The sequence below is a fragment of the Rhinolophus hipposideros genome (assembly GCF_964194185.1).
Source record: "Rhinolophus hipposideros genome assembly, chromosome: 19".
NCBI lineage: Eukaryota > Metazoa > Chordata > Mammalia > Chiroptera > Rhinolophidae > Rhinolophus > Rhinolophus hipposideros.
This window is the reverse complement of record NC_138065.1, coordinates 1,542,903-1,566,764: the sequence shown is the minus strand read 5'-3', so window position 1 is coordinate 1,566,764 and position 23,862 is coordinate 1,542,903. Positions and strand designations below refer to the sequence as shown.

Genomic DNA, 23,862 nt, shown 5'->3' with positions numbered 1-23,862 from the left:
GGGTGCTCCGCCCGATGCCTTCTGGGAGTTGTAGTTCTGGGACAAGCCCCACCTTTCCCTTTGTAGGGCCCGCCCGCCTCGGGAACGCGAGGCCCGAGACAGGCTTGGGTGTGCGTTCTCCACGCTCGCTCTTGTTACTCGGCCCTCTTCCGTGGCCTTTGAAGCTGGCCTGCCCTTACAGTGTGGGACCAGCCCCTGAGGAGGTGCTCTGTGGAGCTGGCACGCCTAGAGGTTTGGATCTAGAATGTCCAATGTACTGGCGGACTAGGAATTAGAGAAAAGCTCTTTCTCTCAGGGCTGCCAGCCTTCTTCCTATTTCCAGGTGAGACACGCAGTCATCCCCTACACCCAGTAAGTCACCAAGCCGTGGGCTTTATTCGGAAGCCCTTTGAGGTGCCAAAAATGTAAATCCTTCCTTACTCGGTACTGTATGGTGTTTTTACTCCAGGAGTCTCCTTATCTGATGTCTTTCTTTTTTTAAAAAAAGATTTTATTGGGGAAGGGGAACAGGACTTTATTGGGGAACAGTGTGTACTTAAAATCCCCTCTTTTCCATTCTCTCCTCCGCTTTCTTTTCTTCCCCCCCAGTTTGGACAGGCTCTATCTAGCTGAGACACTTGGGTGAAGGGATAGACGGGATGGAAAACCAGTTCTAACTTCTCCAGTATTCCTGCAACAAACATGTACTGGTCACTGTCCCGTGTGCCAGACACTCCTCTAGGCCCTAGGGCAATAGCAGTGGCCAAAACAGACAAACCTCCCTTTCGTTCAAAGGCAGTACCGCCCACCAGAGCTTTCCGTGATGATGGAAACGCTCTGTAATACCTCGGCTGTCCATCCATCCAGTGCGGTAGCCACCAGCCACATGTAGCTATTGAGCACGTGAATTGTGATTGGTGAGACTGGAGAACGGACTTGCTTAGTTCTATTTTATTTTAACTAATTTCAGCTTAAGCTAGAAGAGCCATAGGTGGCTATTGTATGGGACAGTACAGTTCTTGTATATTCTGACGCATCTCTGGACTTGGGCTTTGAAATCCCAAAGCCCAGGGTTTTGATACGCAGAAAGACTTTTCTTCTGGAACAACACTTCTCTCCGTCACTGGGAGATGGATGAAGTGTTGTTCCAGAAGAAAAGCAGAGAAAAGGCACAGCGCCCAGCCAGTCCCCAGGAAATGCTGGCATCTTGGCTGACTCTATTGAATGCCTGAACCCAGGGAAGATACTTTCCTGGTGGCAGGTGTGGCTGGGGGTAGAAAGCACAGGGGATTCACCTTCTCCCTCTCAAGTTTCCCGACTCATTAATGGGAAAGGAAGCTGAAATCCCCGTTGGAGGGCGCAAAGACATCCCACAGGATAGTGCGGTATGAAGGCCCTGTGTCCCCCTCAGCCCCTTCATCCTTTTGTTCCTCCCGATCCTCAACTCTAGTGACAAGGATCTATGCTAGCAAACCAGCACAGCATCTTTGTGCTGGAGAGGCTATCTCTATGAGCAAGAGAGCGCCTTGCTGGTTGGTTGGTTTGTAGGTGCCACTCTGAAGAAGACAAATCAGAAAGTGATCACGGGTCGGCCTCGTGGCTCAGGCGGTTAGAGCTCCATGCTCCTAACTCCGAAGGCTGCTGGTTCAATTCCCATATGGGCCAGTGGGCTCTCAACCACAAGGTTGCCAGTTCGATTCCTCGACTTCAGCAAGGGATGGTGGGCAGCACCCCCTGCAACTAGCAACGGCAGCTGGACCTGGAGCTGAGCTGCGCCCTCCACAACTAGGATTGAAGGGACAACAACTTGACTTGGAAAAAAAAAGTCCTGGAAGTACACACTGTTCCCTAATAAAGTCCTGTTCCCCTTCCCCAATAAGATCTTTAAAAAGAAAGAAATAGTGATCACCCCGCCTCACCACAAGGGGCAGCAGCAGGAAGAAGAGCCCAGTGGTGGGAAAGAGAAGGGTCCTTTGTGAGAAGGGACTTCAAGTGTCTACTCCAGGCTGACTCCAGAAGGCAACCTTTCTGAGCACAAGTACGTCTCCCCTTGCAGGCAAGGAGTCTGTGTGCGTTAATGGCCAGCTCGGCACGGGTCTGTTTTCTTCCAGATACCCAGCTGTGCCCATCTGCTCGTTCTTCCAGACACAAGGGGACACCTGGCCCCTGCCCTGTGTTCCCACGCTTTCACAGCACCCACCACACTGTAGTAAGATGACTTGTTGCCACATCTGTCCCTTCACTGGATTGCAAGCATCTAGAGGGCGAGGACACATCCAGAGTTTGTGTCAGTTTGAGTGGCTACCCTAGAAATAAATACAGGACAGAACTAAGCTGGGGCAGGAGGAGAAAACCACTGCTGCTGACCACATACTAGTCAGGTTTGGCTGGAAACAGTACAGGCTGGAAAAGAAGGCCGGACTACAGAGCCCAGAACACTGCCGAGCACAGTAGGTGCCCAATAACTGCCGCCCCCCCCCACATGATTGTTTTATTTTGGAAAACTTCAAACCTATAGAAACTTTAAAGAACGGTTCAATTAATACCTGTCTACCTTTTACCTCGATTTGGCAGTTGCTAACATCTTGCTTTCTATCTATGTATAAATTACTGCATGTATGGATGTTATACACAGAGGGTGCCAAAAAAAATGTATACAGATTTTAAGAAAGGAAAAAGTGTATTAAAATTGTAATATTCAATATGTACTAATAACAAAAGACGAATACAAGTCACATTTGACTTCTGCATTTACAAGAGGGGCTCAAAGTGGTTGCCATCAGCGTAATTTTAATACAGTGTTTTCCTTTCTTAAAACGTGTATACATTTTTGGCACGCTCTGTACATTATACACATGTACAAACACTACACATTCACACACACGTTTTTTGAACCATTTGACTGTAAGCTGCACACGATACTTCACCCCGGGGGGGTTCAGCACGTATCTCCCAGGTAGGAGGGCTGTTCTCAGAACCGCAGTGACAGTGCCACGCCCAGGAAGTTTGACATTGCTCTGATGCTATTATCTAACATACGGTCCATATTCAGTGTCCCCCCAAATGCCCTTTATGACTCTCAAAAACAAACCCAGGACCCTGTCAGGATCATGTATTGCAACTTGCATTAGATCGATAAATGTGTGCAGACGAGACCAAAGAAGCTTCGCCAGGGAGGCGTGGAGGGAAAAGAGCGACGCATGGAAGATGGAATCTTGGCGACTGCCTCCCCACACGGAGCGGAGCGGAGGCTCAGACAGAGAGCTCCGGTTCTTGAAACGGACACGGAAGGGTCCCCTCCAAGCCCGGGATCCCTTGAAGTCTCAGACAGACCCAGCCAACGGAACTGGATGGTGGACTATTTTGTGTTTCCTGCTGAATTTCTCTCCCGCACATGCGCATTCCCAGGTGGATGCTGAAATCTACATCTGCTATGTCCTGATGCCCTTTAGGGTTTTGGTCCCATTTTCAAAATTTGACCAGTCTCTCTTCTTAAGCCCCATCTTCTTTCTATTTGCCCTGATGGCGGTTGAGGGGAGGGGGTTGAGCATATCCAGCCTCCTCTTTCTGAAAAGTGAAACAGGTGTGCGTGTGTGCGCGCATGCGCGCATGCTCTCCCATCCTTCACAGGAGCCTTTCTTGAACCCGTGGTCCTGGGACCCCACCCTCCCTGTCGCTATGACAACCACTTCTGTGAGGACATGGGGATTAGAATGTGTGGTGAGGAAGGGCAGGGACACGCCAGAGTCTCATCGCACTGGTGATCCCAGAACCTTATGATAATGATAAGGAATGAGAATGTGTCTTCATCTTCCACTCTCAGGGTAAGAGGGCAGCCTGGTTCTGCTCCTGTGACCTGTGCTGCTCCTCACTGACCTCTCCTTTTGCTCCCCCTAGGAAACCAAAGATGCCTGGGAAGGCTCAGGGACAAGTGCCTCCTCTAGCACCTTGAATATATCCTTGACGTCCATCCATAGCATCACTGATGACCTGGGCTACCAAGGGAGCCTGGAACTGACCAGTGTGAGTAGCCTGCTCCACACCCCTTCCTCCACATACTCTACACCCATGTGGGCATTTTAGCTGACTGATCTCCCCTCAGGTGTCCTGTGGCAATCTTCCATATCTTCCCTACATCCTTCCAATTCACTGCTTTACTAAACATGGCTCAAATTTACTGCTTCCAGAAAAAAAAAATACCAGCAGTAATAGCAATCCCAACTTACCTTTGTCGAGTACTTACTACATGACACTTTGGAAGAATTTCTCTCTCATTTGAACCTCATTACAACCCTATAAAGTAGATACTGTCTTTATCCCCATTTTTCAGATGAAGAAACTGAGGAACAGGCAAGTTAAGTAACTCTCCCCAGAGCATTTAAGAAGGAAGTAAACACGCTGGAGTCTGAGCTCAGTTTGTCTGATTCAAGATCTCACGCACAGAGATAGCTACCCCAGTTAGCACCACATTTTTATTAGTCCCCCATGGTATTCTTTCAACATTTATATGCTGTTAAGCACACTTGATGTATAAACTGTTTGTTTGTTTATTTGGAGGAGGGTTGAAATGCTAGCCATGTTTTTTGTTATTGAGCTATAATTGACACACAATAAATCTCACATATTTATTTATTTATTTATTTATTTATTTATTTTTTTACATTTTTTATATGAATAATTTTTTTTTTTTTTTTTTTTTTTTTTGGTTGTTGAGAGCCCACTGGCCCATGTGGGAATCGAACCGGCAGCCTTCGGAGTTAGGAGCATGGAGCTCTAACCGCCTGCGCCACCGGCCGGCCCCTAAATCTCACATATTTAAAGTGTACTCTTCGATGTTTTGACATATGTGTGTATATATTTGTGAAGGCATTGCCACAATCAAGATAATAAACATATCTATCACCCCCAAATATGAACAACCAGGATTTCCAGAACTGATAAGTTAGAGGGTTATTATCTGCCTTCTAAAATGAGTATTGAATCAAAGTATCTGCATCAGAATCCTTTCACAATAATGAGCTCTCTTCTAACGCATTCAGAATATGCCTCTGTCCTTTGCAGACACCGCTTTGTAACTTCTCTTTAGTAATTTTAAGTGAATGTGTACTTCAGGCGGCGCAGTCTTCTGTTATCTGTGCTTCCCACCTGTACGCACACGCTGGTGGGTGCTCGCCTTACGTTTTCCTTCCCATCTGTCCCCCTCCGCCTCACTCCCCCAACCCACCACTAGAAGTCCGGTGTGTAATGGGATGGGTCAATGGAGAGCAACTTCATTCCTTGCTCTCGGATTCCCCAAGGAAGAAGATGCCGGCCTTGCTCAGTGCATGAGGCAGAAGCGGAACAAGGTTGTCGTTTTCCAGATGGGGAGAAGAAAAAAGAGGAAGGAGGAACAACAGGATGACACGGATGATGAGGGTGAGAACTCCGAGAGGGCCCCGACCTCTTTGCAATCTCCTAGGATGAGCCAGAAGCAACGCCTGTACCCAAGGACCCGCCCACGGAGGCCCAGGGAGCACAGGAGCGTCTTGCAAAGTAGCTTGAGCAAACCCACCTCCCAGACCCAGTCGTGCCACTGGAGTTTGGCGTGGTTCTGCCAATACCTGTGTAGCTGCTGCCACAGGAGGGATAAGTCGGTGGGGGAAAACGAGGCACTGGACTCCATAGGAAGGAGGGATCTGGATGAGCATGGCATGGTCCCAGGCTCCGTTTGTGAGCAAAGGTCGCAATGGGCCCCTGGGGAGACTCCAAGGGAAGGTCTGGGCAGAAGCCAGGAGAACAGAGCGTGTAATCCTTCAGCGTGTATATAAAGCACATTTCATTTTTGTGGATGGCATGTATGAACCTGATGATTCCAGGTCGTTATCTTTCTTGACTTTTTCTTTTTTTGGTAGATGTATCCACTTTCTTCCTACCCTTCTCCCTCTTTCTCTCTCTGAACATCTTCTCATCTTTTCTAACTCGGTATGAATTTCCATCTCGAAGACATGGGGTTAGCCTGTGGGTGGGTGAGACCTTGACAGGGAGGTTTTTTAAACCCTTGAGGCCTGGAACTCTGAGAAGCCCCCGAAGAGAAGGAGTCTTGAGGTTACTAAGGGAAGAGGCTTCAGGCTTAATTTTTCAGGTTTTCAACTCCAGAGTTGTGTCATTTTCTTCCTAATGACTCTCAGCTCTAAAATAAAGCATTTGAGCTTCTAATTGTATCAAACAGTAAGACAGGAACAAACACTGTTTGCCCAAAGTGAATGCAGAAGACATTTTTAAGATTGTGATTGCTTCTAGCAACAAGGGGGGCCCTTACCCTCCGGGACCTTTCCCCTCTCTCCCTCCCCCACGCTAATAATTCCGAAGGAATGTCAGAGATCAGGGACTGTGGCCCTCTGAGGTCAGGTTCCCTAGAAGCCGAGCCTGAGAGCGAGGGCCCTGTGCAGGTGAATTATTGAGAGAACCCCCTGAGGAGGGAGGACAGTGAGGGAGGGTAGGGGACAAACTCAGCAAGAATGTGGTCTGAGTCCACCTCGGCCTGACCCCAGGAAGCTCTGTGGCATTAATTACACTTCAAAACTGGTCACACTTTTGAGGCAAAGGTTTGGCCTTTTGTAAGCCCGTCTGTCAGTCATTGTGGGCTGCCCAAGGTTGGGTGGCAAAAATTCTCCAACAAGGCGGCCACCCTGTTGACTGAGGGCGGTTTTCTGGTGAAGAGGCTATCTGTGAGCGGTTAGCAATCACCCCAACAGCAGGGGGGAAAGGACATATGGCCCAGGAAAGAGAATCTGGGCAGGGCACCGTGCGGGCAACTGTTATGTCATCGGGATGTGTTGCATTTCGCAGTATATGGTTAATTTTTTTCTTTAAAGATTTTATTGGGGAAGGGGCACAGGACTTTATTGGGGAACAGTATGTACTTCCAGGCCTTTTTTCCAAGTCAAGTTGTTGTCCTTTCAGTCTTAGTTGTGGAGGGTGCAGCTCAGCTCCAGGTCCAGTTGCCATTGCTAGTTGCAGGGGGCACAGCCCACCATCCCTTGCAGGAGTCGAACTGGCAACCTTGTGGCTGAGAGGATGCGCTCCAACCAACTGAGCCATCCGGGAGCTCAGCGGCAGCTCAGCTCAAGGTGCCATGTTCAATCTTAGTTGCAGGGGGCGCTGCCCACCATCCCTTGTGGGACTCCAGGAATTGAACTGACAACCTTGTGGTTGAGAGCCCACTGGCCCATGTGGGAATCGAACCAGCAGCCTTCAGAGTTAGGAGCTCGGAACTCTAACCACCTAAGCCACCAGGCCGGCCCTATATGGTTAATTTTTGTAAACGTCCCATGTGTGCTTGAAAAGTGTATTATAATAAAGTGCATAAAAATAAACGTACAAATGGGGGACAAAGGACAGCTCTTCCTTACAGAACTGCAACCAACAAATATGGAAGAAATAAAGTAAATAGAAAAGCACTGTTAAAACACCAGTCACAAGTATGGCAGCTAGACCCAACAATGGATGCTGAAATTAGGCAGTGAACATTTGAGGAGAAACAGGATATTTACATAGTTTCAAAGTATCTCTTTCAAGGTATTTGTTAAGTACAGAGGTAAAGGTAATAATCTTACAGAGGGGAAACCAGACACCACACCCTTTTAACCCAGTGATAGAGGTGAGCATTACCTGTGTACCCTGATATGACATGCTGAAAAGGCACATCACTTCTGGGACATGCTTGTCAAAATGCAAAATCCATCTGAGCGTGAGAAAACATCAGCCAAACCCACATTTGGGGAATTCATACTCATGTCTCCACCTCCAATCCGTTACTACATACGTCATTTTAGCCTCACCCCCTTGCTTACCTGTGAACTCCAACAGTGAGACACCTGGCTCCCACCACCAACTCAATTGTTCAGTTCTAGTGTCCACGTATAGTAACAGTTGTTAACAGTACGTCCATGGGACATGTACCTACTAGAGTATGTGCAGTTTCTTTTGCCTTTAGTCTTGCAAATTCCACTCATTTCCAAGTTACTGAGGCCAGCACCCACTCTTTCTCCCTTTGGAGACATTATTTCATACCCTTGTGATACAGATTCTTTGGCTACCTTCATTCCATCCTGGGATCTCCTACTTCCCAAAAGACATCTGTTTTTTTCAGTTTGCATATATTAAGAGTTATTCTCTGAGTTGTATGCTCCTTTGAACATAAACCGTCTTTATTCTCTACTTGCTTTAAAACGGTTTCCCTTTGCTTTTTGTGGAGTGCAAGTTCATTTTAAGTCATGAGGCTTCCTGAATCTGTCAATTGATGGTTTTCATCAAACCTAGATAATCCGGCCATTATTTCTTCTGATTGCTTCTTCCCTTCTCTCCTCTCCCGGGACGCCAATTAAACGTTAGCCCAAGTTGGTTTTTTCTGTATTTCCCATCCTCTTTATTATTCCAAGTTTCATTCTGTGTAGTTCTTCTGACCGATATCTAGAACCCACCAATTCCTCCTTCAGCCATGTCTAATCTGCTGTTAAACCCATCTACCGTGTTTCCCCAAAAATAAGACCTAGCCAGACAATCAGCTCCAATGTGTCCTTTGGAGCAAAAATTAATATAAGACCCAGTATTATTTTTCTATAAGACCCGGTCTTATGTAATATAAGACCGGGTCTTATATTAATTTTCGCTCCAAAAGACGCATTAGAGCTAATTGTCCGGCTAGGTTTTATTTTCGGGGAAATAAGGTATTGAGACCTTACTTTATTTTTCTAGCTAAAATTCCTATTTGGTCCTTTTCTAATTGTGCTATGTCCGTTTTTGTAGTTTCAGATAGCTGCTGAAATTTCCAAGCTTGGCTTTTATTTTTTTGAAACACTAAGCACCGTTGTATTAATTTCTGCATAATTCCTATACATGGAATTGTCGTGAGTCTACTTACTGTCATTTGGTTGGTTTTACTTATATTGTGTTATCTCTTTAAGTGCTTGATTAATTTTTATTGTGGTTGGTGCTATAGTTGAAAAATTATTTATCACAGTATTTTTGAGGTCTAGGTTGATGTTATATTCAAGATTTCTACAAAGCATCTAGGATCATCTTATTCCAAGTTTGAGGCTTGAGACCTTCTGGACCCCCCAGAATGGTGGGAGACTAGGAGGCACAATGGAATTGGCTGTTCCCTGATTCACCCTCTTTACTAGCATCCCCATCTTTAACTGTCCTCCGATCCCAAATTTTTGTTCCTCTAGGTTCATCATTCGAGGCCCTTGAAACCCTCTCAGCAACATTTTCCCAGTGAGCCAAAGCCCCCAGGTCAAAGGCAGCCTATGTTTCTCTCTCTGGATTTCAAGCCAATCTTGGCCCTTGGATGCTTTTCAGATTTTTTCTTTCTTTTTAAGTATGTCACTAGTTTTTAGAATTTCTAGTGCGAGTTGGTCCGAAACACCCAGTCTACCATGATCTCTAGTGGAACCTTTTACCCACGGATCATTCATATATCACAGAACTCCAGCACCCGACCTTACTGTACAGGATAAAACCTCAGACATGAAGACTTGCTCAAATCCACACAGTCAGTGGTAGAAACAGGTTTAGTCTCAGGGCTCAAGACCAAGAACGACTAAACTCCACCTGCATACGTTCTGGATGTAAAGGTTCGTTTTGCTCCTTTTGCTTGAGGGAAGGAGAGGACAGTCTTGCCAAAAGATCAGAGGATGGAAGTAATGACCTAGCTATCTTCCCTACACCTTCATACATTCCTCTCCCAGACTGACCAATGGGGATGGGAATGGAAGAGCACAATCCTTCCCATTCCTAAATCAAGGGCTATAGCTATCCCACGACCGCTTAGCCCTTAACCCTCAATGTTTCCTAGCACCAGTGGTAACTGAACCCAACTTCACATTCCCCTAGACTTACTTTATGAAAACCCTCTAAGACCAAGTCCTCTTCAGCCAGCCTCCTCCCACGCAAAACAAATACAAAGACACACTCACAACAAAGACCACACCATTTATTTACAAAGGCCAGTGTGGGAGCTGAAGGAGGGAGGGAAGCCACGCAGACATCCTCTCTGGATTGCTTGGGACCCTTTCCCATGGGGAGGAAATTCTGTTCCTCGGGCCTCCATATTCTCAGCCACGGGTCCTAACAGCCGTAACAGCCGGGCTAAGCAGCAGTGGAGGTAAAACGAGCCTCCTGTGCTCCAATAGAGCAATATCCAAATCCAGATCAAAGGCGCCACTACCACCCTCTCCTTTCCTTGCTCAAACAGCACTTTCTGGCCTGGGAGAAACAGTGAAGAACTCAAAGGGCAGGGGCTCTGGAGGGAAAGACCCTCTACCATTCCCCGAAAGCAGTGAGTGTAAGGGAGCTGGTCACAGCCCTGGCAGCTTCAGACGGGGTATCCATACTACCCTTGGGTTACGCCACATCCAGGGGCCAAAGGGCCGAGCTCTCCGGGTGGTATGTGTTACTGCCCGAGACTGGCCCTTCCGCCTGCTTCTCTGGTGGGGGAGCTCTGAAGCAAACATCAGCTAAGAATCCACCCTCCCACTTAACTCCCACACACGCGTGTGCATGCATGCACCACCAACCCCACCCCACCCCAATCCACTTCATGTCTTTTGTGGGGGGCTCAAATCACTGGTACCTGAGGACACAGGCAGGCCCTGGCTTCACAGAAATGTGTGTCAGATTGTACACGGCATGTGTGTTTGAGGAAGTGGAGCCAGTATGACCCCTTGTGAGCCACACGGTTTAGCTTCATTGAGCCCCTTTCAACTCCAGTTCCATGAGTATCTATCTCTAAGTGTCCTCTGCCAGGACTCTCCCGTCTGAAAGAGTAACTAGTGCTTCCGCTCCCTGTCAGTTCCAGCTTCCAAGACTTTTATTCGGGCTGTTTTGCCCATTCTCTTCCTCCAAAAACCTCACGGCCTCTTCTGCACCAGTCTCCCCTGGGCTGGCCCAGGGCTTGTTAATTCCTGTTTGCAGGGCTGTCTTTATCTCCCTCTTCAGACAGGGAGACCAGGCATCTCCCCTTGGGAGTCCCAACAGACCCCCTGAAAACGTGCTGACCAGACTAGGGGTGAGGAAGAAAACCCCAGCCTGTTCCACCCGGCCCTCCTTCCAAGTATGACATCCTAGCGCTGGTTAGGCTGGGGCAGGGAGGGGCTGGGGAGAGAAAGAAGAGAGTTACCAGAAGTAAACACAAGAAGCAAACTCTAGTGATCCAGACAGAAGATTCTGTTCCAGTAACCCAGAGCGCGAGCTCCTCCTTCAACTCGGCAAGGCCACTGAGAAGTTCAAAGACTGCAGGAGGCAGTTGTGGGGCCCATCAGCAGAAGTGTGAAAACCATTTAAACAGCTCTGCTCAGGCAGAAGCAGGAGAGAAGAGTCTGTGAGAGATGCAGAAGTAGAACCAAAGTTCTCAGCGCTACGGGGTCGGGGCCCACCGACGCCTCTAAAGCCACCCTGTGTCTGGAAGGGACAGGGGAGAAGATGGAAGGGCTGACGAGCTGAAGAGGGGAGGGAGGGGCTGATAGGAACCACCGGCTGGCATCCAGGAAGGGAGACCAGGAGACAGGCCGCAGGATTAGGACAGCTGAGAGCCCAGGAGTCTCTCGATGGCAGCGTTGATGTCCCCTCCTGTGGCAATCAGGGCCTGCAGGTTGGCCTCACGGTTGATGAAGCCCATGGCGTTCAGCTGCTCAAGCTGCTGTTGGAATCTCACTTCTGGCGTCTGCACCTGCAGGGGACAGGCTTCATGAAGTGGGCGTGAGACCGAGCGGGGCCTATCGGCAGCTGGGGGCTTCTGATGGAGAGAAGACAATCAGGTTTTCTCGAACATCCTGAGTCAACCAGTGGGGCAGGGAGGCGTGGGTTGCAAACGGGCCAAGGAGCCCTGCGCCCCAAGTCACTAAACAACTGTGTAATAATAAGGCAGGGGTATCTTTCTTAAAATTTCAAAGTAACAGATAGGCCTCCATCAGCCTGTCTTCCTAACGGCTTTCCATCAACAGTCTGGAGGTTTTAACAGGCACCCCAAAAGCTAAATGCTCTGCAGTCGATAAGGTGCATGCTAAACCCCTCCTGGCCACCATCACACATGCAGCCATCTAAAACGCCAGAGAAGGGCCCCAGGAAAGACAGAACCTGTTTAATTTTAGGCACTCAACAAGCACAGTTATTAACAAAGAGATTTTTCCTGTCTGACACTCCTGTGAACGTCTCCTGGAAGTGTTTTCTGGGATGCTGAGGAAGCGCTAGCCCAGAGGACAGAAGACTCTCAGAGCTGGAAGGAGCCCAGACATCACAGGCCAGGTGGCCGCTGACAGAAGGAGACTGCGATCCAGAGAAGGAAAGGACCTGCCGAGGGTCATAGAGGCCCCCTGACACAGAACAAAGGCACCGTGCGGCCCTTTGTGCACCTTCTCAGTGCCATCCATGGATTTAAGCCAGCTTAAACCCAGTCAGGCTTGGCGATCATTTGGCCCGGCCCTAGGACGGACTGCCTTGCCCTGAGCTGGGCACACATTTCTGCTGAAAGGCTTTTCCCAGATGAGTCATGGAGGCTGGAGAAAGGTTAAGGGGCTCACCAAGGTCACCCTCACTCCTTCCCTAAACACCTGGCCTTCACTTTGTGGCCTAGGGCTCTAGTCAGCTCACCTCCCAGAATCCTCCTGTCTAGTCTCAGAGATGGAGGCTGCTCTAATTAGCAAAGAATCCTTTGATAGAAACAGACGTGGTATAAGACAGTGGTTAAAGTATAAATTCTGGAGCCGGCATGCCTCGCTTTGAATCTTGGCTCCATTAAGTACCAGCGAGGTGATGAGCAAGCCACGGCACCTCTCTGGGCTTTCGTTTTCCCCTTTTGTAACCCAGAAATTATCATAAGGCAGTTGTGAGGAATAAAGGAATGACCTCTTCTCTGTAAGCACATGGTAAGGGCTATTATGAGTCTCATCTCCACTTTACAGGTATGGGAATGGAACGAGCCCCACCGGCAACTTGCCTAGGGCCGGAAAGTGTAGGCCAGGAGCTAACACCAGGTCTGGCTGACCAAAGCCTGCTCTCTATTCTGTCTCTATTCTGCTGCGACCCCTGACACCGCCAGGCTGGAAGCGGCAGTCAGCCCCCGCCCCACCGCCCCACGTACCTGTGAGTTTCCACTTCCTGCCAAAAGCTGGATCATCTGCTGCATGAGCTGCTGCTGGGCGCTGGGAGCCCCAGCTGGAGAGGATGTGGCCGGCGGGGCCGGCGAGGAGGTGGGGGCCTCAGGCACAGGCCCCACGGTGCCGCCTGCCGAGGGCGCGGGTGTCCGGGACATCCCAAAGGAGCCAAGGCTGCGGGCAGGAGAGACCAAGAGGTGGGAGATGGCCTCTGAGAAAGGGATGGGAACATGAGGTCCAGAAGGAAAAGTAGTTAGAGGAAACAGGAAAACGGACCCTCAGAGACACAATGGCTGGTCTGAGTGGTGGAGGGAGGGGTGGAGGGGAGCTGCAGCCAGAACCTCACTGCCCACCTGCCCCCGCCCTCACCTGGGTACCAGCCCGGGGGCCTCGGTCTGCAAGGTCTGCAGCCCCTGCTGGATTTGCAGCAACGCCTGCATGGCACGAGGGTTGGTGAGGATGGAGAGCGACTCCGGGTTCTGCATCTAGTGGGGAAGGAGCAGAGAGGCAGTAGTGGGCCGGGGGCAGCCAGCATCCTGAGGCTCCCTGCAGGCCCACCCTCTGGGCTCAGGCTCCTCACTCACCTGCTGCAGGAAGACGGGGAGCTGCAGGCGGAGCTGCTCCTGCAGCTGTGGGTTCCCCGCAAACAGCGGCACATTCACCATCATCTGCCAGGGTCAAGGTAGTCGGGGGAGGCCGGGGCCTACCCACCCTGGGAATTCCCCCACAGCCTCACCCTCCCTTAGCACCACTACCCCTGCAGGAGATCTGGCCAGAGCCCTAAGTGTCCTGACAACCTATGTGGGACAGTATGAGGGAATAGGACGACCCTCCAGGCAATGATGAGTGTCAGGAGCCAGGCTGCTCAGCCCTGTGTGTGACGATGACGCGGGCTGACAACCCCAAGGGCACGGTGCCTACCAGGTGCCAAGCTCAAAGCACTTCCTATGCACTGACTCCCATAATCCTCACCAGTCTACGAGGAACTGCTGTTATTACCAGTTTACAGACAAGGAAACCAGGAGGTTCAACGACCTGCTTAGCTCACACAGCTGGGAAGCGGGGAGCCTGACCTACAGACACAGGCAGGCTGTGTCTGGAGTGTTTTGGCCCCGAGTACCCACACCCAATGCACACATACACACACACACACACAACCCACCGCCCCGGGGCCAGTTCCATACCTGAGCAGCAAAGTCGGGGTTCTGGGCAAGCGTCTGCATCATGCTACGCATGTAGGGGGCGGAGACCACGTTCTGCATCAGCTGGGGGTTCTCCGAGATCTGCTGGAGCAGGGCCTGCATTTCCGGGCTGTTGAACATCCCTACATCAAGCAGGAAAAGAGAAAAACCAAACAGGAGAAAAGGGGTCCCGATGGAAACCAGCGGCCTCGCGTGTCTACCTTCCTTTACACAGAGTGGCTGCAAGACTCAGAAAGGCAATGGTACAATGGCCACCCAGGTACCGGGCGTGGGCCAGGCCTCTCCTGACTCCAAGGTCATCTCGCCCTGCTTTGGCCTGGCCCCTTTCCCATCTACCCTGCTAAGGACGAGCCACTTGGAAACTGGGTCTGATTCCTGCCCCACTGGATTGTTCCTGCCACGATAACATCCGACTCGGAAAGGATCTGACTAAAATCACCAAGATCAATGGTTTTCAAACTTGTCTTAGTGGCAAAGACCCTTTCCTCAAATCAAATCCCACTCAGAAACCAAGTAAGTCAATGGTCTGGTTGGAGCCGGAGAAGGCCTGGAGCCTCTCTCACTTGGTCCTCCCTCATCCTGGAGATGGCCCAGACCCCCCAGGACTCAGGAGCACAATTTGGAACCCAGGATCAGGTTCAAGTCCCCTATTTTATAAAAAAGGGAAGTGACGCACATAGAGGGAAAGGGACTTTCCCAATCGAGATAAGATGTCCCCCAGGGTACAGAGAAATCAGGCCATCTACCAAACACATCCCCAGGGTCATATGTAGAGTTCAGATAAATGGGGCAGGCCCTGGGGTTGAGCAGTGCGTAACCTGCACCTCTGTACAGGGCAGCCTGCGTATCCCTCTGCCCCAGCTTCACATGTCCCCAGGTCTGCCCCGATTCCTCTCCCACATCCCCATTCCCTGTCATGCTGAAAGAACTTAGGTGGGGTCTGGTTTATTCACGAGTCACTACTTAGGTCACTCCCGGGGACATCAGGACGTGGCCAGAACCAACCAGTCACCCTCTCAGGGGTGGGGCCGTGACCCCAGGCTGCAGAGCCCTCTCTGTGGCTTCAATACAGTCTCACCTCTGTCTTCAATATTCTGGAGCAGTGTGAACCCCATTCAGTCGTGGGCCTGGGGGACAGCCATGGGGACCCCACTAAGCTCCTTCCACCCCAGGACATACCTGACCCCAGGCTAGCCGCATTGATCCCAAAGGGGTTCGAGACTGTCGGGTGCACCTGGCTGGTCCCCGATCCTCCGGTGCCCTCCCCACCGGACCCGGGGGCCTGGGAGGTGGGGGGCGAGGGGCTCCAGGGGTTAGGGAGGGGCTCTCGATTCTCAGTCCGCAGAGGCTGGGAGGACGAGCTGTCGGAGTTCCCGGCCAGGGAAGAGAAGGGATTGTTGCCAAACTGGGAGGAGGGAAAGGTTTCGGGTTAAGGACTGAAACAAATCAGGGGCAAGGGCTCCGCCCTTTCTTTCCTCTCACCTCACAGCCTCCCCTTCCCCAGGAAAGGGAGAGAGATCTAAGAGCTCCGAGGCTCTCAGCTGGATGGGGAGCCCCACAATGGGCAGCGCAGCCCCGGTGGTCCTGCAGGGTGGGAGCTGGCTGCTGCTAATGACTGACCCCTCCCATCTTCCCAGTGGCTCTCAGCATGTGGTCTGCAATCCCCTGTGTGCTCCACAGGGCTTCACACCCGCTCCCAGTGTGCAGGGAGACCCTGGTCTTCCTCAGCTCCTCAGGGCTGGAGACAACGTAGGGCTTACCTTTGTACCCCCGTTCCTGACACGCTAGGTGCTCAATAAGTAACTGTTGGCTTTTACATTAACCCTGAATTGCCCCAGCTTCCCCATCCCCGACCACCTTGGTCCAATGGGACTCCCCAGAGCCTCTCCCTGAATGCCTGGGTCCCCTAGTGGGCTGCCCCTCCAGGGGCAAAATGGCACGCATCCCCGGCTGAGCACGCCCTCCCTCGGTCTCCAATCTCCTTCCCCTCCCTCCACGGCCTACCTTCAGCTAAAGTCCCCCTCAGCACCAGCTCCCACTGTGTCACTCAGGACCGGCTCAGGGTCTGCACCCATCCTATGGCGTGCTGTCCAAGGTGGCCCCTGGACCTCCTCCCTCCGGACCCGCCAGCTCCCAGGAAAGAAATCTGTCCAAGGGACATCCCAGGCCCGTTTCCCCTCTCCTGAGTCCCCAGGTGGTCAGGACCTAAGCAGGTCTCTGAGCTGCCTCAGCACCTCCCCACCATGGGGTTTCACATCCAGTCACGCTCCCTGTGTATTCAGAGTGGGTCATGGGAACCAGGGCTGATCGAGGATTGCCCTGCTCTGAGCTTGGTTCCTTCACCTCAGCAGACGCCAGGGTCCGGGCACCATAGCTTCAGTCTGTCCATTTCCGATTTCCTGTTCTGCTCACTGGCCTGGCACCCAACCCCTCCTAGTCCTGGGCCCTGTGTTCTTCCTCCTAAGGTGCTCCCTAAGGACCAAATCTCTTCCTGAACTGCCTGTCGGGGTACAGCTGCCATTTATTGAGTACCTACTGCTACATTCATTTGAATGTTTACAGTACCCCTCTAATATGCCAGTTCTCCAAGTGTGGTCCTAGGACCCCTGCAAGGTTCGCAACTGTTTTTATAATTCCAAGATGTTATTTGTCGTTTGCACTTTCCTTCTCCTGTGAGTACTGACTGGAGTTTTCCAAAAGCTATGTAACGTGTGACAGTGCAACAGGCTGAATGCAGCAGACCTGAGAATCCAGCTGCCTTATAGCTGCAAAATTGTAAAGCAAGGTCCCTCTTTTCTCCGTATTTTCAAAAGAAAATGCTATTTATGTTCACGTACAATGAATTTATTATTTTTAAATGAATTAAAAGATATTTTAAAAATCTCTTCATTTTAATTTCAGACACAGTGAATACCAAAGCTCTCCGGGACCCGCAGTAATTCTTAAGAGTATAAAGGGACCCTGAGACGGAAATGACTGAGAACCACGGCTATAACATCGGGACGCTGAGGCCCAGATCAGGAGGTCAGGCAACGCGCTCAGAATCCCATCACCAGGAAAGGGCACCGCAGGCATCTGAAGCCAGGTTTGCTGATGCCAAATGCTAAGCCAGTTCTGTGCGCTAAACCAGTGGTTCTCACACCTTAGGGTCCGTCAGAATTAGCTGGAGTGCTTGTTATAAGCGTCTCTCTCAACGACTTGCTTTTTTTTTTTAGCTAGGTGAATGAGTTACTCTGATGTATATTTATTTTTCATTACTTAAATAGAATTTAAAATAAACCCCAAAAATCCTTTAAAAATTCAGAGTTGATCCCTACAAACAGTAATTTGAAAGAGCAATGCCAAAACTAATGAAGATGCTGTCGAGGATGATGGTGGGGTGGGTTTCATGCCACCAGATGCCTAGGCTTATTAAGACATGGTATCACTGCGCCAACAGACAGACAGACCAGTGGGGCTGAGTAGAGTCAGCAAGACACATACTCATCTGTGGAGACCTGGTGCCGGACAGAGACAGCGTGGGACTAGCATGGGCCACCCAAGACATGGTGTTCTTTCCTTTCCACAGCAAAAAAAAAATAACGTGAGGTGCTACCTTCCCACCTGGGAGCTGGTCAGGGGGTGTTCAGTTTGTGAAAATCCATCAAGCTGTACACTTATGATATGTGTACTTTCTGTCGCTGTTTTATCCTTCAATTAAGTGTTTTTAAAACGTTTAAACAGCAAATTAAAAATTATATGGGCAGCATGATACCACGTCTATAAGGTAGAAAAATACGCAAAACAATGCTATCGCGTATTTACAGCCACATGCATAGGTAATAAAAGAACCAAACTGACAAGCACCAACTCCAGGGTGGTAGTTAGTTAGCTGTGGAGGGAAAGAGAGCCGGACAATGGGAGAGGGCTAGGTGAAGGCTGCAATTCCATCTGTAATGTCTTATTTGCAAATATTAAATACGTCTAGGAAAATGTCCACAATAGCAACATTCGTGACTTCTCAGGTAGGAAAGAGGGGGTTGGTATATGAAAACAGAAGGGTCTCTCTTGTATACTTCTTTGAGCTCCTATACCTTTCCTTACTTTTCAAACACCCTTTTGTTTCCTCTGTACACCTTTTGAATTTTGAAACATGCAAATGCATAAAGTATTCAGTGTAAATTAAACTTTAAAAATAAAGACCCAAAAAAGGCCCTGAATCTATTAATATATGTGGTCACGCGGATACAGAGAAGGTTATTTTTATCTACATTGGTTATGCATTTGGAAAGAATTGATAAAGCATTTTTAAAAGTGCATATTCTCTGAGGCTGATTCCAGAGCTGGGGCTGGTACGCAGCTCCAAGGTGGGGACCAGGAATCTCATCCTCAATAAGCTCTCCAGGTGACCCACCGCAGGTGACTCGGGGACCACACTTGAGACACTGTGCGAGGGTCGGCTGTTTGACCCCAGGCCCGCCCCACAACCTGTGAGCCCCTGGTGCAAGAGGTCTGTCAGGCCCACGGCAAATGCCGTGGACTCCACACCTCACCCACTTCCCTGCGCAACTAACTCTGCTATCTTCAGCACTTGCGCCTGGACAACTTGGGACCATCCCTGGCTGTCACTGTGAGAATCGTTTTCGAGCCAAGGCCCACCCTTGGAGGCCTGGGGAAGGAAAGCAGAGTGGACAGCACCCCAGGCTCGCCTGGGTCGGGGGTAGGGAGTCTGGAGCCCAGATGCCCACCCCACTTCCGGCCCCACCTGCTCCCGGGCGGCACTGAACATGGGCTCCTGGATGTCCGTGTACATGCGGCGGAGCGCGTTGTAGCCCCCAGGTATGCTCTCCAGGTTGCTGAGGGCCCGGTCCTGGTTCCGCATCATTTCCTGCATCATGGCTGGATTCCGAGCGAGCTCCATCGTCTGGGGCAGAAGCGACACAGAGGGCCCTGGAACCAGGAGCGTCGAGCCCAGCAGGAGGCCTGCAGCAGGCCTCCCTCCCTGTGGCATTCCTCCCTGTGGGCATTCTGCTTGGCGTTTCCTAGTGAGGGCAGTGATCCCAGAAGAGCTGAGGGCAGCAGCTCCCCTCCCGCAGGTCCAGGGGGTCCACAGAGTATTAGGGAGCACAGGGAAACTAAGCAAGAAGGGATCTGAGAAAGGGGAGAAGGCCCAAGTGGGAATTCACATCCATCGAGCACCTATGACACACAGGCACTGGGCTAAGTCATTTAATGCCCACAATAACCGTCCCAGGTAGATATTTATCTCCCTATGTTGCAGATGAGAAAATAGGTTCAGTGACTCACTGCTGGGGACACACAGCCAGTCAGTGGTGGAGCCAGGGCTGTCCAACCAAGGCCATCCTGTGCTTCAGGTCAGTGACAGATGGGAGAGGGAAAAGGTTCAAGCTGGGACAATGCTACCAAGACCCTCTCATCCCACCCCCAGGTCTCCGGCCTGATTAAAGACTGAGAAACATGGAGGTTTTTTTCTTTCACTCTCGATAAGGGGTGGTCTGCGTCAACTCCGGGGGACAGCAGTGCATGAGAGAAAATGAGCATGACTTCTTCTTGTTCCCATGCAACTTGGAATGCCTTCCCTGTCCTTCTTCCCAAATTTGCTCCACACTTGCCTCTTCTAAGCACCCTACGTCTCAGATGAGACTCTGACTCGTAGTACAGAAGCAGCCACCCGGAAGCATTCCCTGAGTGACTGCTGGGACCCAGGCACTGTCCTGGACAGTGAAGAGGACACTCGCAAACCTCTGCCCTTATGGAACTTACCTTCTGCTGGGTCCAGCACGGTGTCCACAACTCAGCTGAGACGGTCTTTCCTTGTCCCCAGCTGGGCTGGGCCATGAGACAGAGCTCCCAGAGACCGACACAAAACTGCGTCCCCTGGGTCTCCACTCCCGACCCAGCCCTGGCCAGCCACAGCACTCCTGGGGCACCCTGTGATCTTTTACTCCCAGGCCTTTGTACGTGCTGTCCCCTCAGCCCCGGGCACTCTTCTCTTTTTCTTCCTCTGGTTTATTCTTTCTTCTTTGGGTCTCAGCGTGGGTGACACTTCCTCTAGGAGGTCCCCTTGGAGCCCCAGGGTAGGGTTAGGACCCCACAGGTGCTCCTCGGGGAGCCTGTGACTAGCTGTGCGGTCGTGGCGACCACACTGTATTGTAACTGCCTGCTGGCTCGTCCCCCTTCCTTTGACACCAGCAGCTCCTGCAAGACCAGGCCAGTGTCTGCATCCCTGGACTCCCCGTGTGCGGCTGAACGACTGCACGCCCAGGGCAAGGCAGGACAAGGTGGGGCCAGGCCGGGCGGGCACCGGGGTGCCGGACCCCCCACCCCACCAGCGCCGCGCACGCACCCACCTGCCTCATGAGCTCGGGGTTGTTGAGCATGTGGCTGATCTCGGGGTTGCGCTCCATCAGCTGCTGCATCTGGGGGTTGGCCATGATCATGTGACGCATCAGGTCGGGGTTGGACATCATGTCCTGGACCAGCGGGTTCTCCATGATCTGCGACAGCATCTCGGGGTTCGACATCAGCTGCCTCTGCATCTGCTGCTGCAGCTCCATGAAGTTGGCGGAGCCCAGGCCCAGGCTACCCAGGCCCAGGATACCCCCAAAGCCAGCTGCGGGGAGGGGGGTCAGTCGGCCACAGGAGCCCTGCCCCCACCCGGCCGGAGCCACTGAGTTCAGCTCTCCGGGATGGGCGCCCCTGCTTCTTGCGTGTCCCTTTGCTAATCATCCCCGCTGCCCAGCCCAGACCCGCTGCTGGCAGAGATGCCAGCCTATCGGGCTGAGCCTCTGGTGGCAGAGGCTGGGAGCCAGGCAGTCCTGAGCGCAGGTGTGACCGCCGATGGCCTGCTGAGTGCCCCTAACTCCAATATGCTCCCCCAGGCTCCCCCACATCCCCAGCGCTATTTCTCCCCTCACTCTGAACACGTAGCCATGCTTCCCTCCTCTGGGAAGCTCTCATAGGCTAGCTTTCCTCCCCCATGTGGCTCAGGTACCCTCTCCCCATCAGACCCCTTGGTTCTCCCCCAACCCCCAAACAGGACAGTGTCCTCCTTCCTAAGGGCTTACAGAGTATGGATGCAGTGGCACTGGGAGGGCCCTCCCCAGTCCCTGGGGAGGGCCCCCCTCCACTGCTCCTCCGGCTTGCACTGCTAGCATCCGAAGTGGCACTGCCAGAGGTGGAGGGCTGGGCAGGGGTGGCAGGTGAGGCGGGTGTGGTGGAGGGTGCTGAGGCAGGGTCTGGAGTGGACGGGGGAGAAGCAGTGGTGGCAGCCGGATCTTGAGCCCTGAGGACAGAGAAAGAAGATCCTAGCTTCCATGAAGGCAGGAAGAGGGAAGGCAACCCTCTCCGTGTTTGCTGTGCAGCTACTGCCCAAACCCACACTGCGTCCTAAGCAACCCCGAGGTTGGGGTGGGGTGATGCCAGGGGGCAGTTGTAAATCGGACAGAGGGAAGGAGAAGTCAGCATCGGGTGTCTTCAGGGCATTCTGGGAGACCTAAGTCCCCTGCAGATGAGATCACAGGCCTGCCTGGCAACCCACCCAGGAGCCACTGTCCAAGGGCAGAGCTGAGTGATGGGCGAGAAAGCATCAGATGGGGCAAGGTGGGCCAATGAGCAGCTCGGCCTGCTCCTCTCCTGAACTTACTTCTGAGGGGTCTTGATGACCAGATGGACAGTGAGCCCATCCTTGATCCCGTGCTGGTCCAGTGTGTCCCCATCCTTGAGGATCTTGCCTGCGAAGATCAGGACCAGCTGATCCTGCTGTGCCTTAAACCTCCGTGAGATTTCCTCTTTGAACTGTGATCAAGAGGCAGAGGTCACTGTGGAGGCTGCCTGGGCGCCACCCATCAGGAGCCTCTGCCTTCTTCTGCTGCCACCTCTAGGTGTGGGAAGTCCCCTCACTCCATCGCTCCAACTGCCATAAGCAGCTCCTTTGTTAACCAAGGCCATGGACCGATGAGACGCTCCTCCCTTAATCAGCCCAGGGCTTCCCACCCCAGGAAGCCCTTCTGCTACCTGTGCCCCCAGCCCCCAGTCCCTCTGCCCAGGTCCCCGAGGGTACTGCCTGGGCAGCACTCTTCAGCAGCCTTGGACCCAGGCCCAGTCTCCCTCAGCCTTCTCTTCTCAAATCCCCAGTTTCTCTCCCCTCTTCATTCCCAAAGTGCTTGTAACAACTACAACACAAGGAGCCCAGTTATTATACTAACTATTCACGAGTTAAGAGCCTAGGTCCTATGAGATACACGTTAGTCATCATCTCCATTAGAAAGAAACTGAGGAAACTGAGTAGCAGAGCAGGTAGGTGACTTGCGCGCCGCAGACTGGACTCAGGTCTCCACACCAAAGCCCAGGCTCTTAACCAAACACACTGCCTCTCAATTACAGCTGATTTCAAATCCAGCTTTGCAGGGAAAAGGATTTAAATTACGGAATATATCCATTTTATAAGGTTGGGGGGAGGAGGTGGGCAGCGAGGGTACTAAAGGCTGGCTTGGGAAGAGTTAGACTCCCCAGTCTACCAGCGCCCCCAAACCAAACCTGCGCTCCCAAACCAGTGCACTTGCTAAGCCAGGCGGCTTCCAGATCCCTCCCTTCCAACCAGATGGCCTATCTTAAGCCCCGCCCAAGTGAATTTCTGGAGCAGCCAAGGGGGGGGTGGCGAACCCAGGCAACGCTCTCTCTTCGGATACGTTTTTATTGAGCACCTACTGCACACTGTGTAAATCCCGGAGAGCTAAGAACCAAATGTAACCACCTGGATTGGAAAGCGCAGGAAGGATCTGGGCAGAGGGAAATCCTCCCCCCACTGCCGGGGCGGCGAAGAAGGCGGGGCGTCCTCCCAGGCGCACAGTAGGCGCCCGAGGTCTCCGCGGCGTCCCCCGCGCGCTCTCCTGGCTCAGCACCATGCCCGGCCCCCACTCTGCCTCGGCGCCCCGAACCCCTATAAGTAACCGGGGCGCAAGCCCAGGGTCCTTGCCCCTTCCCTGCGCAAGGTGTCCCCCTCCCCTCTCTCCACCACGCCCCCAGTCCAGGCCACAAGGCAAACCCCGGCCTCCCTTCCCCAACACGCGTGCCACGCTCCTTCAACTTACCCTCGCAGGACGCCCCTGACCCGCCCGTCCTCCCTTCTCGCTCCTCCGAGGGCCGTCTGGGCCCCCGCCCTCCTCTCCCAGGCCCTTCTTTGCGCCCGGCCGTCCCGAGCCACCCGCCTCTCTTCGCGGACCCCTCCTCCGCGCTCCCCCCGACGACCGTAGTACCTCCTTGACCGAGGCTCGATCGCAGATCACAATTTCCTCCTTGTCCTTGGGGGTCTTGACGGTGACCCGAATGGGGGGCCTCGTCTCAGCCCCGCTCGGCTCCGCCATGCCGCCGCCGCCACCCGGCCGCCCGCCAGCCCGCTCCGGCTCCTCCTCCTCCTCCCCGCCCGCCCCGCCGGCCGGGCTAGGCTCCGGCGCCTCCAACACTCCCCTCTCTTCCCCTCCCCTCCCCAAGGCTTCGCCGCCCCCTCCGGACCAGCCGCAGCCACAGCGCCCCGGGCGGACTGGGGG

General features: G+C 52.4%; 1 protein-coding gene and 1 long non-coding RNA gene across 5 annotated transcripts; one reads left to right on the top strand and one right to left on the bottom strand.

Annotated features, from left to right (window-relative positions):
• Positions 1–80: 80 nt before the first annotated feature.
• LOC308487012 lies at positions 81–5,415 on the top strand. The gene is made up of 3 exons (XR_013991658.1): positions 81–322; positions 3,877–4,002; positions 5,277–5,415. It is a non-coding gene; the product is annotated as an uncharacterized lncRNA (long non-coding RNA).
• A 4,522-nt stretch (positions 5,416–9,937) lies between these two features.
• Positions 9,938–23,797, bottom strand: UBQLN4 (ubiquilin 4). 4 transcript variants are annotated; one of them, XM_081024620.1, is made up of 12 exons: positions 23,572–23,719; positions 21,960–22,111; positions 21,382–21,599; positions 20,665–20,927; positions 19,601–19,657; positions 19,059–19,217; positions 15,494–15,719; positions 14,297–14,436; positions 13,697–13,780; positions 13,482–13,597; positions 13,100–13,286; positions 9,938–11,689 (listed from the first exon to the last, which is right to left on the bottom strand). In XM_081024620.1, exons 1-12 carry the CDS (start codon positions 23,677–23,679, stop codon positions 11,537–11,539), a joined length of 1,863 nt encoding a protein of 620 aa, XP_080880746.1. In that variant the 5' UTR covers positions 23,680–23,719; the 3' UTR covers positions 9,938–11,536. The 4 variants fall into 4 exon arrangements, with proteins under 4 accessions (XP_080880746.1, XP_080880747.1, XP_080880748.1 ...); XM_081024621.1 differs by lacking the exon at positions 19,601–19,657 and having other exon boundaries at positions 23,572–23,797; XM_081024622.1 differs by lacking the exon at positions 13,697–13,780.
• Positions 23,798–23,862: the final 65 nt, after the last annotated feature.